The 15,812-nt window shown below is 46.9% G+C and overlaps 1 protein-coding gene across 2 annotated transcripts in view; it reads right to left on the reverse strand.

The window, feature by feature from the left end:
* The window catches only part of crim1 (cysteine rich transmembrane BMP regulator 1 (chordin-like)), a 190,316-nt gene that overhangs the window by 17,960 nt on the left and 156,544 nt on the right, over window positions 1–15,812 (reverse strand). For both annotated transcript variants that reach the window (XM_056767338.1, XM_056767337.1), the window contains 3 exons: window positions 6,612–6,733; window positions 3,176–3,388; window positions 1,758–1,973 (listed from right to left, as the gene is read on the reverse strand). In XM_056767338.1, coding sequence (XP_056623316.1) covers window positions 1,758–1,973; window positions 3,176–3,388; window positions 6,612–6,733 — 551 coding nt within the window. The remainder of the gene's footprint in view (window positions 1–1,757; window positions 1,974–3,175; window positions 3,389–6,611; window positions 6,734–15,812) is intronic.

The raw sequence follows: 15,812 nt of genomic DNA on the forward strand, positions 1-15,812 counted from the left end.
TTATTTATTTAGCAACAGGTAAAATGGAGACGTTTATCGTATAACACGCTACTGAGAGCACTGCCACATCTATTATTATTATTAACTACAGTAAATTGATTCTCAGCAGTTGTAGCCTATTCCAATATTTACTATGGTAAGGTTCGAAAATACAAATTTTATATGCCTACATCATTAACTTTTGGGGTTGAATTTAAGAATATATTGTGTGCACAAGATCATAGTAAAAGAATCAACATCATTTGTCATGGCAGAGAGTTAGACAGTAAACAGAACAGTTTAGCCATAGCAGCAGAGATCATTCAGGAATGGGATAAACAGAGATGACTGTAGAAATGACGTTTTATTTTGAATTATGAATGACATAGATATTCACAATGCTGATGATTCCCCCCACGTTAATTCTGCCATCGTTATACTGGTAGTACTCAGACAGCAGCAAAAAATCTTAATCTAGCCCTTTGGTACATAAACACAATAAAACGGCTGGCTGGCAGCAGACCAAATCAGTCCCGACTCCCTAGTCACGGGGATTTTCCACTCCAGTCCGTGCACGCTGTTATCAAGTCATAAACGTTTAAATACAGCATATATGTAACAATACGGAAAATGTTTATAAACAGAAGCAATCATTACATAGTATAAAGAAAAGGCCATTATCATTTCTTAGTATAACACACATTTTAGACCGCCACTAGTCGCCAGGTTAGCTCACTGAATCTTAGTGCAGAGCAAAGCGTGATTGGCTGAAGTAAGAACGTGGCCTATTGGACAACAAAAGCGGAAGTTAACCGATTGGCTTGCGTAGATAGTGGGTGGAGTCCACCTATTTGTTGATTGTGCGCACGATTTGACGTTAGAAATGTTTCAAAATCCACAAATGCACAGAGAGCCATCCACAAATGTGTGCACTGATCCACAAATGTGTGCAGCGATTCACAAATGCGTGCAGCGATTCACAAATGCACAGAAAGCGATCCAAAAAATGTGAAGAAAGCGATCTACAAATAAATATCATTCAAATAATTTTTATTTGCAAATCTCATTGTATTCATTTGTGAATTCCATTAATTTTTGTGGAACGTCTAACATGTATTTAAGGTTCGCTTTTTGTGGATATGTGGATTTAAAAAATGTTTGTGAAATTCTCTATATTTATTTGCGAATCGTAGTTTATTTATTCAGAATAATGAAACAAATCTGACCCCATATTTTATTCATTGTTCTGAGAATAATCTGGGTGGAGTCTTTGAATTTTTTATAATCTCAGCTGTTTAATCAAATTGATGCATTTTTGAAGAAACCTACACAGATCTTAGGGTGATAAAAAAAAATGAAGATAGAAGAATACGTTTTCTTTTCTTAAAAAGCAGAGACTCTGTTCTTTCATTTTATATATTGTTTGTCCATATATTGTTACAAAAAATGTACTGTGAGCCATTAAATCTTAATGAAAATGTTCAAAAACGCTGGTGCTGACTAACATTAAAAAAAAAAATGCTGGCAGGGAAAGAGTTAAGGTTTCAACTTTCATAGTTTTGTCAAGTTCTTCTGTGCCCTTAAAAGGATCTCACTATACTCCATAGGTTTAAAAAATTTATGCTTTTTGTCTCCTTAAATCTAGCTGTTCAAAATTCTGATATCTCACTGTACTTCTTTGTCACCTGTATCTTTCAAAACACATGTTTTTGGGTAAGTTTGAGTTGACAGAACCAGTGGATATTTGTTATTTGTTTAACTTTTTCCTGAAAGCTCACCTGGACAGTGAGGGCAGCACGAATCCTGCGTTCTGATTGGATTGTGGCAGAGCACGGGTGGGCACACCTCCGTCTCACAGAGCACGCGGCCGCTGTGGCAGGTACATTGAGTGCAGGAGTCAATGTTCCACGTCTCTCCCTCCACAAAGTACTCCCCACCCGGGGCCAAACACACTGATGCCTCGCTGAGCTCCGGCTTATGTGAACTGGACTCTTCTGAAAGAGACAGAGGAGCATTAATGCAATGCAGGGAAGAGAGTTTGTGTTACCTCTGCACTAAAAAACAATGCTGTTGGTCAAAACATTATAAATATTATTATAACACTCAAACTTAAATCTGAAAATCTTTCTTTCTCATGTAATATAAAAATTATATAGTGTCAAGGTGTAACATTATCAAAAAGCACCAGGTTTCACATCGATGAAGGAAATGCTATCAGTTCTATCAATAATTCAACTAAGAAGTCTTCGAAAATAGAGCAACAGAGTTATTATAGTTCTGATTTGAGTTCTATTTCATATCTATTAATGTTTTAAATTAGCTTTTAGTTTTTGATGTATAGTTTTTATGTTAATTTTAGTTAAATATTTATCCTATATATAACTTTGTTTCATGCTTTTCTTATTTTCTCATTTATTTGTGCATTTATATGTTGTTATAAAAGATTAATACATTTTAGAGAAATATGACCATCTGACCATCCCAGCTCAGACCACTACATCCCCAACCAAGAGCAAAGACGGACTATTTGTCTTATTAATACTGAAGTTACAATATTTGGTATTAAATGCTAAACTTAAATCACATGTCACCAGTTTGAGTGCAGCTATGACACGTCAGAGGGGATCTGGCCCTCCCGGTTGAGCCTGGTTTCTCCCGAGTTTTTTTTCTCCATTAATCAATCATTTGAGTTTGGATTCCTCGCCACAGCAGGGCAGTGTTGGCCTGCTCACCTTCAGACTGAATTTATTCATTTATTTATTTATTTATTTCGAAATTAGATATTATTTATTAGAATGATCTTACTCGTTGTATAAATACCATGCACTGTGCTGTGTTTTAACTTTTCTGTTTTTCCTGTTTGCCCCTGTAAAGCTGCTTTGAAACGATACAAAAGACAGAAAAGCGCTATATAAATAAACTTGAATTGAATTGAATTAGTTAGTTTTGTTTATTATTATAATATTAGTGCTTTAAACTTATTTCAGTTTATTTCTGAGGCAAACATTAATTTTTTTTCAGTAGTTCATAAGTATTTATTTTCCAATAATCTTTACGCCAATATTTTAATTGATTTGAATAAACAGAAACTAGTAAACTAAAATAACCTAGTGGCGCATCAGAGATTTTAATGGTGCCTTTTCCTTTCTGCGGCTAAAAAACACCCAGCCTCTAAAAAGATAAAGTGCAAACTTACCTGGGCATGTAGGGCAACAGTGGCCGGTCCGTATGGTAGGGTTGTCACAGGAGGGCACAGGGCACGATATAAGGGCACACATCTCTCTCCCAGCATGACAGTGACAATCCCGACAGCCGTCATGCCAACTCTGGCCGTTCTCGTGCCTCTGGCCGTCCATAGACAAGCAGGATCCCAGTTTCACTGTTGGAGCCACAGATGATGAGCTTTGATCTGCAATAAATACATATGACTTAACGATAAACATGTGTTAAAATAAAATGAATGTCAGATGTGATACTGTGGTGGTTTGAAAGAAACAGAGACTAGTGAATGATTAGCATATTTAAGCAGGTATTTACATGACCCTCCCTACTTTCGGGAATACTGTCCCATGGTACGGGTCCAAATATCATAATAGAGCCAATTTTATTTTTTGGTTAGTGACGATTAACTGAACATATGCTTCTGATCTTATAGAAAAGGAAAAAAGCCAACAAAAGCCACATGATTTCCTGTATCTTTTCTTTCATTTATATTCCAGCCATTTGACCTCTTCGATGAGACATTTTCACGGGCTGCTTTGCAGTCAGTGTGAAATGACAAAATATGCAAGCAATCCCTCACTCCCCCACCCAGAACCCCTGAACAAAAAACATTCTCAAATCTCATTCAATGTGCCAAGAGCGTCACCTCTCACTGCCTCTCCATAACAGCAGCAGGGCCCCGGCCAAGCCCCAGTCAATATCACACAACCATTTCACGTTGATTAAAATCCTGTCTGCCTGATATCAGGAAGATGCACATCCTTAAAAATTAAACGGCAGGTGGATTAAAAAAGTCATTTTTCTTGCTCTCTCGTCTCATTAAACGGACTGGGCTTGTGAATATTTCACTTGCGAGCTTCATTATTGAAGCCGAATCAAATGAGAACACAAGAGGCTATGAATAATAGAGGAATGTGAGTAACTGTGGGGCTTTTGTATACAACAGGTGGCCCTCAAAATAAATGGGAAATAGAGGGAGGGGGATGAGCAATGCTGGAGACCCTGGGCTCTTTGAACATGAGGCTCAGTGGTACTTCTGCATTCTGTCCAAGAAGCATCCGGTACACGGCTCACACCTCAATGTATTCTGACAATTATAGCAAAAGTACCTCAGCATATCGATCCAAGGGGCCAATTGTAGAACTCAATAGCTGCTGCTAACAAATATATATTTTTGGATATGCTGATTTTTGGATATACATTTTTTTTATTAAAGGGGTGATGCAACGATGTGTAATGCGTTCTGACTTCTTTACAATGTTAAACCTGCTGTCTTCTCATGCTTAAAATGGTCAACTTATAAAAAACAAGCGTATTACGTAGTATTTCTTTGCTCAATACACTCCCCCAGTGAAGATACAGGTTTCGGAAAGTTTTTTTCGAACATATAAAACTGTTTTGTAACAATTATTCTTATTCCCATTTGGAAATAGTTTGTTACTGATACGTGGAGCTATCCCAGCACTAAAAGATGCCGGACATGAACCGCATGCGGTGAGTGAAGCTGATGTCTGTATTTTGTTGACAATGTGCTTTAGTTCAGCCTACCATCCCCCCTCCGCACAAGCCGTATGATTTCGGAAGTAATCGTTCTGCTGTATCTATCTTTTATAAATGTGATCAAACTAAATACTCTTCGAAGATACGACGTATCCAATACTACTCTATAGTATTATATCTATTATATACTCAAGATTAATATGAGATTGGCAGAAACCCTGTGTGTTAGGGCCGCTTTAAATGTATATTTGGAAATAATGTGGTAAAATATTTTATAAAATGTATATAAAAATATAAAATGTTTTGTGTTAGTTCTTTGTAGGTCAAGAGCATGAAACAAGTTTTCTTTTTTGTTATACAAACCACAAGACCCTGAGTGTACAGGGTTTTTACGATAAGCAATGTTAATGTGTATAAACCCCCTTAAACATGATAAAATCACTAAAATGCATGGCTTATCGTACTGAGTGGCTTATAGCTTTAAAGGAAAATTTAAAGCTAATACTTTTGGATATTGATGTGTTTTACCCAGACATAAAAAATTGTTCATTATTCAAACTGTAGGTCATTAACATAGCAGAGCCAAACAAATACTGGTATATTAATAACTTCTCTATGTCAACTGCCCAGTGGCGGCTCCAGACAATTTTGATTGGGGGGGCAATGGGGGTCCTGGTCATTTCAAGGGGGGTCTCATAAAAAACCAGAAAAAATACAGTGGACACGGCTAAAAACTGCATATTACTGCTACCAAACAAATAAAAGTAATCCATGCACACTTCAAAAAAATGAAGACAGGCAAAACAAAAAGCTGCTTCTTTTGACAGAATATTCAAGCCACTGGTACTGTTTGAACCACGAGTAACTAAAACCCCTGGATGCTAGCTGCCCTGCGATCCAAAAGAATGACATGGTTATGATTTTAATTTAGGCTGTCTTGGTTTCTCGGCTGGGCCATGGCTTAAATCCCCCGTTAAATCCATTCCATTTCAAATAACGTATGTGCAACATTAAGTGCAAAATGAAAATAAAAATTCAATTATATCAATTACATTTGTCATCATAAAACCCGTGTAGGAACTCCCAAATGTAATTGATATAATTTAATTTTTATTTTCATTTTGCACTTAATGTTGCACATGTTATTTGAAATGTATAATTAGATACAAAATTGCATTGTCAATTTACATACTGCATTGCCATTTTGCATATTACATTGCAAATTGAATTTTGTAACACATATGCTTCCATATGCGAGTTGCTCCGGTCCCACCTCCTCATCCTCCAATTCCTCGGTGTCCTCTATTTCTAATTCTAGGATCAAGCAGGGCTCGCCCTCCACTGCAACAGGTATATTTTCAGTCCTATTTCCGTCTGCTGTCAATTTGTTTTTAGGTATGACGAAGCGATCCATTTTTAGCTTCAAGATATAAAGTGCGTTGCAGCACTTGCGGGCTCACGGCAGCGCCTTGAACGCAATGACGCAAGGCGCAGCGGCAGGAACATTCATGGGGCGTCGCTGTGATTCTTATGTTTATATTTTTTTATATGTCGAATAAATTATGAATTATTATTATTCTGCGTAGTTTGAAGAGGACCATTGTTAAATCTTTATCCCGGATATATATATTTTAATATATATTAAATATTTTTTAATCAGGAAGGGGGTGGGGGGTCAAATGGGGGGTCAAGGCGTTTTTTGGGCGGGTCTTGAGACCCCCCAAGACCCCCCCTGGCGCCGCCGGTGCAACTGCCTATGTCATGCAGTATGTTTGTGTACTTTACATCCGGTATTAATGTGCTTATGTTCTTCTTTGAAGTTTATATATTATATATATATATATTTGTATTTGTGTTATATTCAAAATATACTGTAGTTTGACCAAATATTGTATAAAAATGAGGCCTACCTCTACACTGACACATCAGACAGCCCAACTCATCGTGCTGGAAGCCCATTGGACAGGATTTGTCACATGGTAGCTCAGGGCATTTCTTACAACGGCAGGTGTCACAGCCATGTTTGTTCTTGCTGGAATATAGAGAAATAATAAAGAAAACTTTATATTTAAAAGGACAAACAGTACCCTACATACATTATGTGCACATAAATAGGATCCATTCTGAAAAAACAGTCATAGTATTTTCTTAAGAATATTTCTGTTCGCATGTGGATGAGTGTATGATGCTAAGGTTGCTTACTGATCCAAGTCGAGGGTCAGTTTTACTTTTTGTCTTTGTGATATTATCATCAATAGTAGAGATGCACCGATAAATCGGCCAATAATTGGTATCGGTTGATAAAAGCAATTCTTCACACTATCGGCTGTATAGCTGATGATCAGGGCAGATATTTTCTGTCAATCAAAAGAGGACAGGAAAATGCAATGAATTTATGCTCTGTAAATAGAAAATGTTAGGAAACATCATCAGTTTGATGATTCATAATATATAAATTTATAACATTCAGAAAGTTAAGAAATATTAATTTAGTCTTCAGAAGCAGTAGGGCAGAAATCACTCTAAATAATCGAATAAGAAATTTTGTATTGGTGCATCTCTAATCCAGGAACATGACTCTAGACCTCTTTTTTAAATCTAAGTCTATAATTTTTACCAGCGGGCAGGGATAAACCAAATTGGGTTGCTTAGAAAAATATTAGCACAATTCACAGTTCAAGACAAAAAAAACCAAACTAATTAAATTAAAAGACAGAACAATCTCTCAGGCAGACTTAGTCATTGCCACATCAATGCTTTTTCGTGTTGAGCTGGAGTTACACACCAGGTGCGAAAGACACGGTCCAATGTCATCAGTTGTCAACAGACAGCGAGAAAGAGTGACAGAAATGGCGAGAGAGAAAGAGAGTAGCTTTCCTGTAGCACAGTGGTAAGAGCATTGCATTAACAACGCAAGGTTGTGGGTTTGATCCCAGGGGATTGCAAATACCTATGTATAAATGTATAGGATAAAGCAATGTAAGTCGCTTTTGATAAAAGCGTCTGCCAAATGCCTAAATGTAAATGTAATGTAAATGAGTAAAGAATGAGAGAGACTTGTTGACCTTACTTGGAGTCCTGACAGCAGATGGCACATTAAAGATGACTGACCAAAACGACCAATCAAAACGCTCCCTGATGGCCAAAGCACCTTTCTTACGAATAAACTTTTCCAGGGCACATTGGCCACAGACCCCATAGCCCATCACAAACACATATACACACACGCACATGCACCCATCCCTCATGCCCCGTCCGCTCTTATCTTTTGAATAATAGGGCAGATAAGCAGCCATGTGCACTCCGTATTTGGTTTAGTGATAAGGAGCTATCAGGTATGATGTCAGCAGTGGGGAATATCAATATTCTTCGTGCAGGAAGAGGAAGAAGCTGCGTCTTGGGCGCATGCATTATTCAGGCCGTGAGCTTGAACCAAGGCCGTAACTTTGAGAGGCAAAAATGGATATCTAAAATTAGAATCTGAGATGCAAGCATTTGCACTTGTGTGCTCATTCGTGACGGCAGAATTGAGGTGGGAAGAAACAACGAAGGGCCAGGAACCGATCTCTGATAAATAAAGACTCCTCTTTACTCAACCACACCTGAGGGAATGACTGTCTGAAGGAAAGCTATAGAGATGCAGGACCAGCCAGCACCCGCTTCTTGTTCCGTCCACTTGTAATGGTTAGGTTATTGGTCATAATATTAGTTTAAGGATGAGTGTGGTTTTCTTTGACTATTTGATTGTTTAGATTTTACTATTATTGTGGAAATAGTTTGGAGGACATAAAAAATCATAAAGGACATAATAGGTTAATGAGGTTTGCTCGTTACACAGTCTACTATAGGTGAAACCGTCTTGGTTACGTATGTAACCTCAGTTCCCTGATGGAGGGAACGAGACGTTGTGTCGAGAACGACAGATGGGGTTCGCCCTTGAGAACCAATCAACTCTGACTACTATAGAAAAGGCCAATGAAATTTGGCGAATGCAATTTGCATGCCGGGCTCCGCCCCCGGAAATCCGGTATAAAAGGAGGCCGGCGTGCAGCATTCACTTACCTTTGTTCTGAAGAGCCTGAGACCTCTCAAACTGCAGCAGAATACGATACGTGTTCGTGGCATAAGGGACACAACGTCTCGTTCCCTCCATCAGGGAACTGAGGTTACATACGTAACCAAGACGTTCCCTTTCTGTCGGTCTCTCGACGTTGTGTCGAGAACGACAGATGGGGTTGCCTATGGAAAACGCCACAACGCTGTATCGCGTCACAATCTCTAGCGAAGCGACGGTAACAAGCCTGGGCGTGTCATCTCGAAGCTTTCGTGAGACTGTAACCTTCCAGTGTGGTGGTCGGGGGGTTCCAGAGCTTTCTTGGAGAAAGATGGGTACAGCCCTGACCGGTAACTTTCACGGACGGGGCCTTAGCTCTCTATAGGCGAGAGGCCGTCCAGATCAGTTTACACCGGGTAAGCGCGACTCTTAATCAGAGAAGCGCTACAGAGGCCACCTCCTACCCGTGGGGAGGAATATGATGGATATAGGTATGGTCTCGTCCTTGGAGGAGAACGCATGGAACGTGCGGACTGAGTAGTTAACCGCGAGGTGGAGGCCCACCTGGGGAAGCTCATGGGTTACCAGGAGTGGGAACCATTCTCATGAGGATACATCAGACGGAACAGCCCACGGAGGGGGTGTTACAGACGTCCGGTAGCACTAGGTCCGGTTAGAGCTATCTGTGATAGCTCACATGGTATCCCGGCCTAAGGGGGAAGGCTGCTCTGCCCAGCCAGCCCTCAGGGGGTGCTTGTTTGGTGATGGATGGAATGCCTATTCTTAACCAGTGTCTGGGAAGGTTGTTAACCCTTGCGAAGGTGTTTGGGCATAGCCCAACCCGCAGCTCTACAGATGTCTGCTAGAGAGGCACTTCTGCCAGTGTCCAGGAGGTGGCTAAACTCCGTGTGGAGTGAGCCCTCACTGCCAATGGGCATGGGAGATTCTGAGATCGGAATGCCGTCGTAACGGCGTCCACGACCCAGTGCGCCAGCCTCTGTTTGGAGACAGCCTTCCCCTTCTGCTGTCCTCCAACAGACACGGAGCTGGTCAGAGCTTCAGAGCTCTGCGTGCGGTCCAGTACGTACTGGACACAACACTAATCGGGTTGGGTCTTCCTCCCCTATGGGGAGCGCCTGCAAGTTCACCACTTGGCCCCGGAGGGAGTAGTGGGAACTTCTTGGGCACGCATCCGGGCCTGGGTCTCAAAATAACGTGAGAGTTTCCAGGGCCGAGTTTAAGGCAATCCAGGGACACGGAGGATGCTCGGTGGTCCCCTACCCTCTTGAAGGAAGTGAGCGCCGTCAGGAGGGCCGTCTTACTCTATGAGGAAGATCGGAACCTCCGAGGGGCTCTTTGGGGGGCCCTGAGGCTCCCCAGGACCACTTAGGGTCCCAAGAGGGTATGGAGCGGAGATGAGGCGGATTCCGCCCTCTCGCTGCTTAGGAACCTGGTGACCAGGTCGTGTTGCCCTAGAAACTTTCCACCGACTGAGTCGTGATGAGTGGCAATAGCGACTACATACACTTTCAGTGTGGAAGGGAGATGTTAGTCTCCAGTCTCGTGAGAAGGGGAACACAATCCTGATCAAGCACCTCAGTGGGTCTTTCTCGTTGAGAAAGACACCAGGACGAGAAGAGGCACCGTCTAGAGGCGTGTAACCGCCTAGTAGATGGGGCCCTAGCCTGGGTGATGGTCTCAGCCGTATAGGGGGAGTAGCCATCTTAGGATCTTCTCGTCCCGTCTAGAGACCAGACATGGGTGTTCCAGAGGTCTGATCTGGGATGCCAGAACGTGTCCTCCCCCTGAGAGAGCAGATCCTCTGTCAGGGGAATGGTTCAGGGGGAGTCGCTGTCCAGAGCATCGGCTCTGAGGCCAAGTGCGGTTAGACCGGTGTGGTGTAACCAATAACACTTGGTGCTCCTGCTCCCTGACCTTGCACAGAGTCTGTACAAGAAGGCTCCTGGGGGGGGGAAGGTGTGCTTCCGCCCATCCCGCGGCCAGCTGTGCGCAAGGATATCCGTGCCGAGGGCAGGGACTATCAAGCGGGCAAATGGTGGTGTTACGGGAGGTGAACAGGTTTTACCTGGGCCTACCCGAACAGCCTCCAAATGAGCTGGACTGCACGGGGGTGGAGTCGCCACTCTCCACGAGGCATAAACTGGCGAGAAAGCACGTCGGCTGTCTAGTTCAGTTTGCCCGGGGTGTGTGGCCTGCAGGGAACGAGTCATCTGTTGACTCCACCGGAGGAGGCGTCGAGCAAGTTGTGTTTAGCTGCTGTGTGCGAACGCCACCCTGACGATCCGTATTCGCTACAGCTATAGTGCTGTCCTCGGAACAGCACGTGCATGTCTCGCACGAGAGGCCGTAGCCTGCTCAGTGCAAGTAGCATAGCCCACAACTCTTGGCAATTGATATGCCAGCGCAGGCGGGGGTTCGTCCAACACCCCACCTGCGTGCCCGTTGCACACTACACCGCACCCCTGCAGGGAGACTTCAGTCGTCACCACGACCTGCCTCATAACCTGCTCAGAGGGACCTGAGTCCGTCGAAAAAGTCATAAAAACTAGGGGTTATGGTGGGTCGGCAGCAGGGCGGCATCACCATGCGCCTGCTGCCGGTGTGCCACGCTCTCCTCGGAACTCGACTCTGAAACCAGTGTTGGAGCGGTGTCATGTGCATCAACTCGAGGGGTATTAACCCGCGAGGACGCCATGTGTCCCAGGAGCCTCTGAATTGTTTCAGGGGGACCGCTGTCTGCCTGAAATGTTCATTTCAGACAGTTCAACACTGGTTGGGCACAACTGTGGACAGGTGCGCCGAAATGGTGACAGAGTTGAGTTCCATACCGAGAAAGAGGATTGCTCTGCACTGGGGAGAGCTTGCCCCTCTCTTGGTTGACCTGGAGTCCCAATCGACCTAGGTGCCGGAGCACCAGGTCCCTTTGTGTACATAACAGATCTCGCGAGTGTGCCAAGATAGGCCAGTCGCTGAGATAGTTTAGTACCCGCTCGCCTTCCTCCTCTCAGGGAGAAAGGGCGGTCAGGGACAGACCGAAAGGGAGGACTCTGTACTGATATGCCCGCCTCTCGCACGCGAACCGTGGGAACGGCCGGTGTCGAGGAGGATCGAGACATGAAAGTAAGCGTCCTTCAGGTCGATTGCCACGAACCAATCCTGACACCTCATAGATGTCAGGACGCGCCTCTGTGTGAGCACCCTGAATGGCAGCTTGTGAAGGTGCTCTGTTCAGGGTACGCAGCCTTTGGGGGCAACCCGCCGTCTTTCTTGGGAACGATGAAGTGCGGGTGGTGACCCACTGAACATCTTGGTTTTGAGGGACGAACTCGATGCCTGTTTTGCCAGAAGGGTGGTGACCTCTACCCGAAGTACGGAGGCGTCCCTGCCTCTGACAGAGGGAGAGATGATGCCCCGAAACTTGGGTGAGTCTCTGGCGAACTGGATCGAGTAACCAAGACGGACCGCCCTCATTAGCCAGCGAGACAGTGTGGGCAGCTCTCGAGCTCCCAGGGACTGTGACAGGGTGACCAAGGGGACGGTCTGCTTCATCATTCCCACGGGGGGTGGTTCATCGGCTGGAGGAGCTAACCATGTCGTGGGGAGTCCCCGGAGGGAAGGTTTGCTCCGCCTACTTACCTGCCTGGCGGGACAACGGCACGCACTGTCGGTTTGAGAGTGGTGACGGCTGTCGTATGTGTACGACCTCACGCCTCGCCAGGGTGTGAGGTCGGTTCGCCGAGCACAGTCCAGTGGAGTGTGCGATCGGCTGCAAGTAAACCCGGGGAGAACAGAAAACTCAGTGAGTAAGTGGGCGCCAAGCCCTAACAAGGGCCCGGCTTTGGTGACGAGGCAGGAGTCGTCCCGTACCGACCGATCAGAGCCGTGGCTGTGAAGGTTCGGGCCCGATGTTGTTCTCCCTGGGGTCTTCCCGTCAGTGTCCCTTCTCGCGAGGAGGTTGCTGACGGGGTGGAGGTTTCCCCCTCGACCTCTGCTTCCGGGGTGCCGCCTGTGGGGGCACAGGAACCGGAGCCGATGTCGAAAGGGTCCTGGGTTGCAGGGAAGCAGACGTCACGTGAGATCTCGGAGGCCTGTAGGCGGCCGAGTCGCGGCGTGAAAAAAATTTGGTTAATTGCCACTGTCTGCTTCGCCGTCAAAAAACTGCTGAGCGCAGTCCTCGACGGTGTTACCAACAACCCACCCTGCGAGATGAGTGCATCAAGAAAGCGGACTTCCTTGCTGTCACTCTTCTGCACATGGTATAGCCGGGGGTGTCTCTCCTGGACCACTACCGTGGACATCGTCCGACCCAGGGCCCATGCCGCCGCCTTAGTCGCCCGTAGAGCGCTGTCAGCGGTGGCACGGAGATCCTGCATTATACCCGGGTCGGCCTTACCCTCGTGGAGCCCTCTCAACGCCCTGGCCTGGCGGACCTGCAGGATGGCCAAGGCATAGAGAGAGGAGGCAGCCTGGCCCGCAACATCGCAAGCTTTCGACACCAGTGATGCCGAAGTCTTACGTGCTTTGGACGGTAGGAGTGGTCGATCCCCCCCAGGTGGTAGCCGTCCACGGCACAGGTGCACCGCAGGCGGACGTTCCACCCGGGGGATCTCGACGCAGTCCTTGGCTGCCTCACCATCGAGGGAAGTAAGGGAGCCAGAGCTGGTTTCACTGGAACGGTCCGTGAGTGGAGCGTTCCAAGTTTTACACAGCTCCTCATGCACCTCCGGGAAAAACATGGCACCCGGGGTGGGCGCGGTTTGCACCGCGCACAGACCTCGGGAACCACGCATCCCCGGGTTAGCACGGATGACATCACTTCTGCTTCCTCCTGAACTCGACCGCTGGGGGTGGAGTTTGGATTCGGCAGAGTCGGATGCCAGTCTCCCTCCGATGCTGCGAGCGACATCTCATCTACGTCACACATCGTTTCCGAGTGTGTGCGTGAGGATCCGGACGGTATGCCACCGCCGGTTGGGGAACGTTCAGAAGAGCGAATCGGGGTGCGATCGGCCCGTGAGCACTTGGCTGGCGGGTTTACGTTCGCAGAGTTCCCCATATCACTAACGCTGCTAACGTGAGTGGTCATCGGGGCCGTAGCCACAGATGTCACAGCCCGGGTAGCAGACGAAATGGTGGCTGGTTCCCGTAGGAAGACAGCCACCCGTGACCGCAACTTCTGAATGACAATCTGCCCGCAGTGCAGGCAGATGTGTCAACGAACGCTGCTTCAGTGTGCTGGACGCCCAGACACCTAATGCAGCGATCGTGTCCATCCCCCTCCTCGATGAGGGTGCCGCACCCAAGAGAACAGCGGGACATGCCGCGCTGGAGAATGCTCAGTCAGTCCTGAAAATGACTTTTAGAAAAAAATCTCTAACACCTCCGGAACCGCCGAGACGCCCAGGGGAAGGTCGCTGCAGGAAGGGACGATCCGCTGTAACACGTCGTAGCACCAGCTGTCATGGTTCCACTACCATGTCATGTTTATTCCTGTCTCAAGTGGAGCCATGGCATTGCCTGATGGTTTTATGTGGGAAAGACCTAGTTCTTTCTCGTGTCTCGTCATTGTTCCCTACATCTCGTCCCTCGTCAGCTTTCCCTGAGTGCTAATCCCCAGCACCTGTTGCTCGTTTCGATCCTCTGTTGTTTCCCCTATAAAGAGTCCTCATGTTTCTTTGTCTCGTTGCTCGTGCATTACTTGCTGTACATGTTCCTGTCTCTGTACCTGTGATTTGCTGTTCCTGAATGTTCTTGTTGTCGTGTCAAAAGTAAGTGTTAGTTTAGTGTTGTTACCAGTGTTTGTTTTATAGTTTAGTTAGTCAGCGTTCTTGTCCTTGTTATAGTTATATATATTCCTGTCTTGTTTTACCCCACCGTGGGTCTTTGTTTTGCATTTCTTGTTTAGTGTTTATTTGTTAAATAAATATCTGTTCCATCACTACCGTCTGTGTCTGCCTGCACTTGGGTTCTCACGCCATGTCTCAATCCGAGATTCATGACAGAATGCACGAGCCAACACAGAACCCAGTAGGCAGCATGGACGGTACGACGTTGTCCTTGCGGTCTCGCCAGGCCCACTTGATACTTGGATTCCGCCAGGGGAATTATGGTGACCAGGAGTTCGCCAGGGCATTCTCGGCGGTGGCGGAGGTGACCGAGTTTGGTGAGGCGGAGTTGAAGACGATCTTCAACTGCTGCCTCACCCGGCGCCTCACACCGTCGGAGAAGAGGCTGCTGGCTCCCTTGGGGTTTGCGGACATGGTCAGGTACGTGGCCAACCGTAGCGATCCCGGGGGTGAGGTTCCACATGGGACTTTCACCCCACGGTCGAGCGCTGCGGAGGGTATCGTCCTGGCCGCCGCTGCCCTTGGGGAGTCAGTACCCTCTGGCTTGAGCTCCACGGTCGCCAGCCCTTCTGGTGGAGTCCAAGATGAGTGGGTGGCTAGAGACTCGAGGACGACGTCGCGGGAGTCCTCCTTCCCGGTACTCCCTCGGTTCCCCACTGGCCCGGCTGAGTCAGCCGTGGGCCAGACTGACCGTAGTGGGAGGAGAAGGCCACGTGGAGGACGTCCCAGGCCGAAATTGCTGTCCTGTCGCCCAGTTCAGAAACCGGCAACAGTTCCGGGTTCCCCGAGTCCTGTGGTCCCGAGTCCTGTGGTCCTGAGTCCTGTGGTCCCGAGTCCTGTGGTCCCGAGTCCTGTGGTCCCGAGTCCTGTGGTCCCGAGTCCGGTGGTGTCAAACCCCAAATATTTTTTGGGGGGGCGCTGTGGGAAGGTGACGGTCCGTCCGGCACCGAGCCCGGCCCAGCAGCCGCCAGAGGTCGCTGCCCAGCCGCCAGAGGTCGCTGCCCAGCCGCCAGAGGTCGCTGCCCAGCCGCCAGAGGTCGCTGCCCAGCCGCCCGAGTCAAGCCCGGTCCAGCAACCGGCACCAAGCCCGGTCCAGCAACCGGCACCAAGCCCGGTCCAGCCACCGGCACCAAGCCCGGTCCAGCCACCGGCACCAAGCCCGGTCCAGCCACCGGCACCAAGCCCGGTGG

The sequence above is a fragment of the Triplophysa dalaica genome, chromosome 15 (genome assembly GCF_015846415.1).
Source record: "Triplophysa dalaica isolate WHDGS20190420 chromosome 15, ASM1584641v1, whole genome shotgun sequence".
Classification (NCBI taxonomy): Eukaryota; Metazoa; Chordata; class Actinopteri; order Cypriniformes; family Nemacheilidae; genus Triplophysa; species Triplophysa dalaica.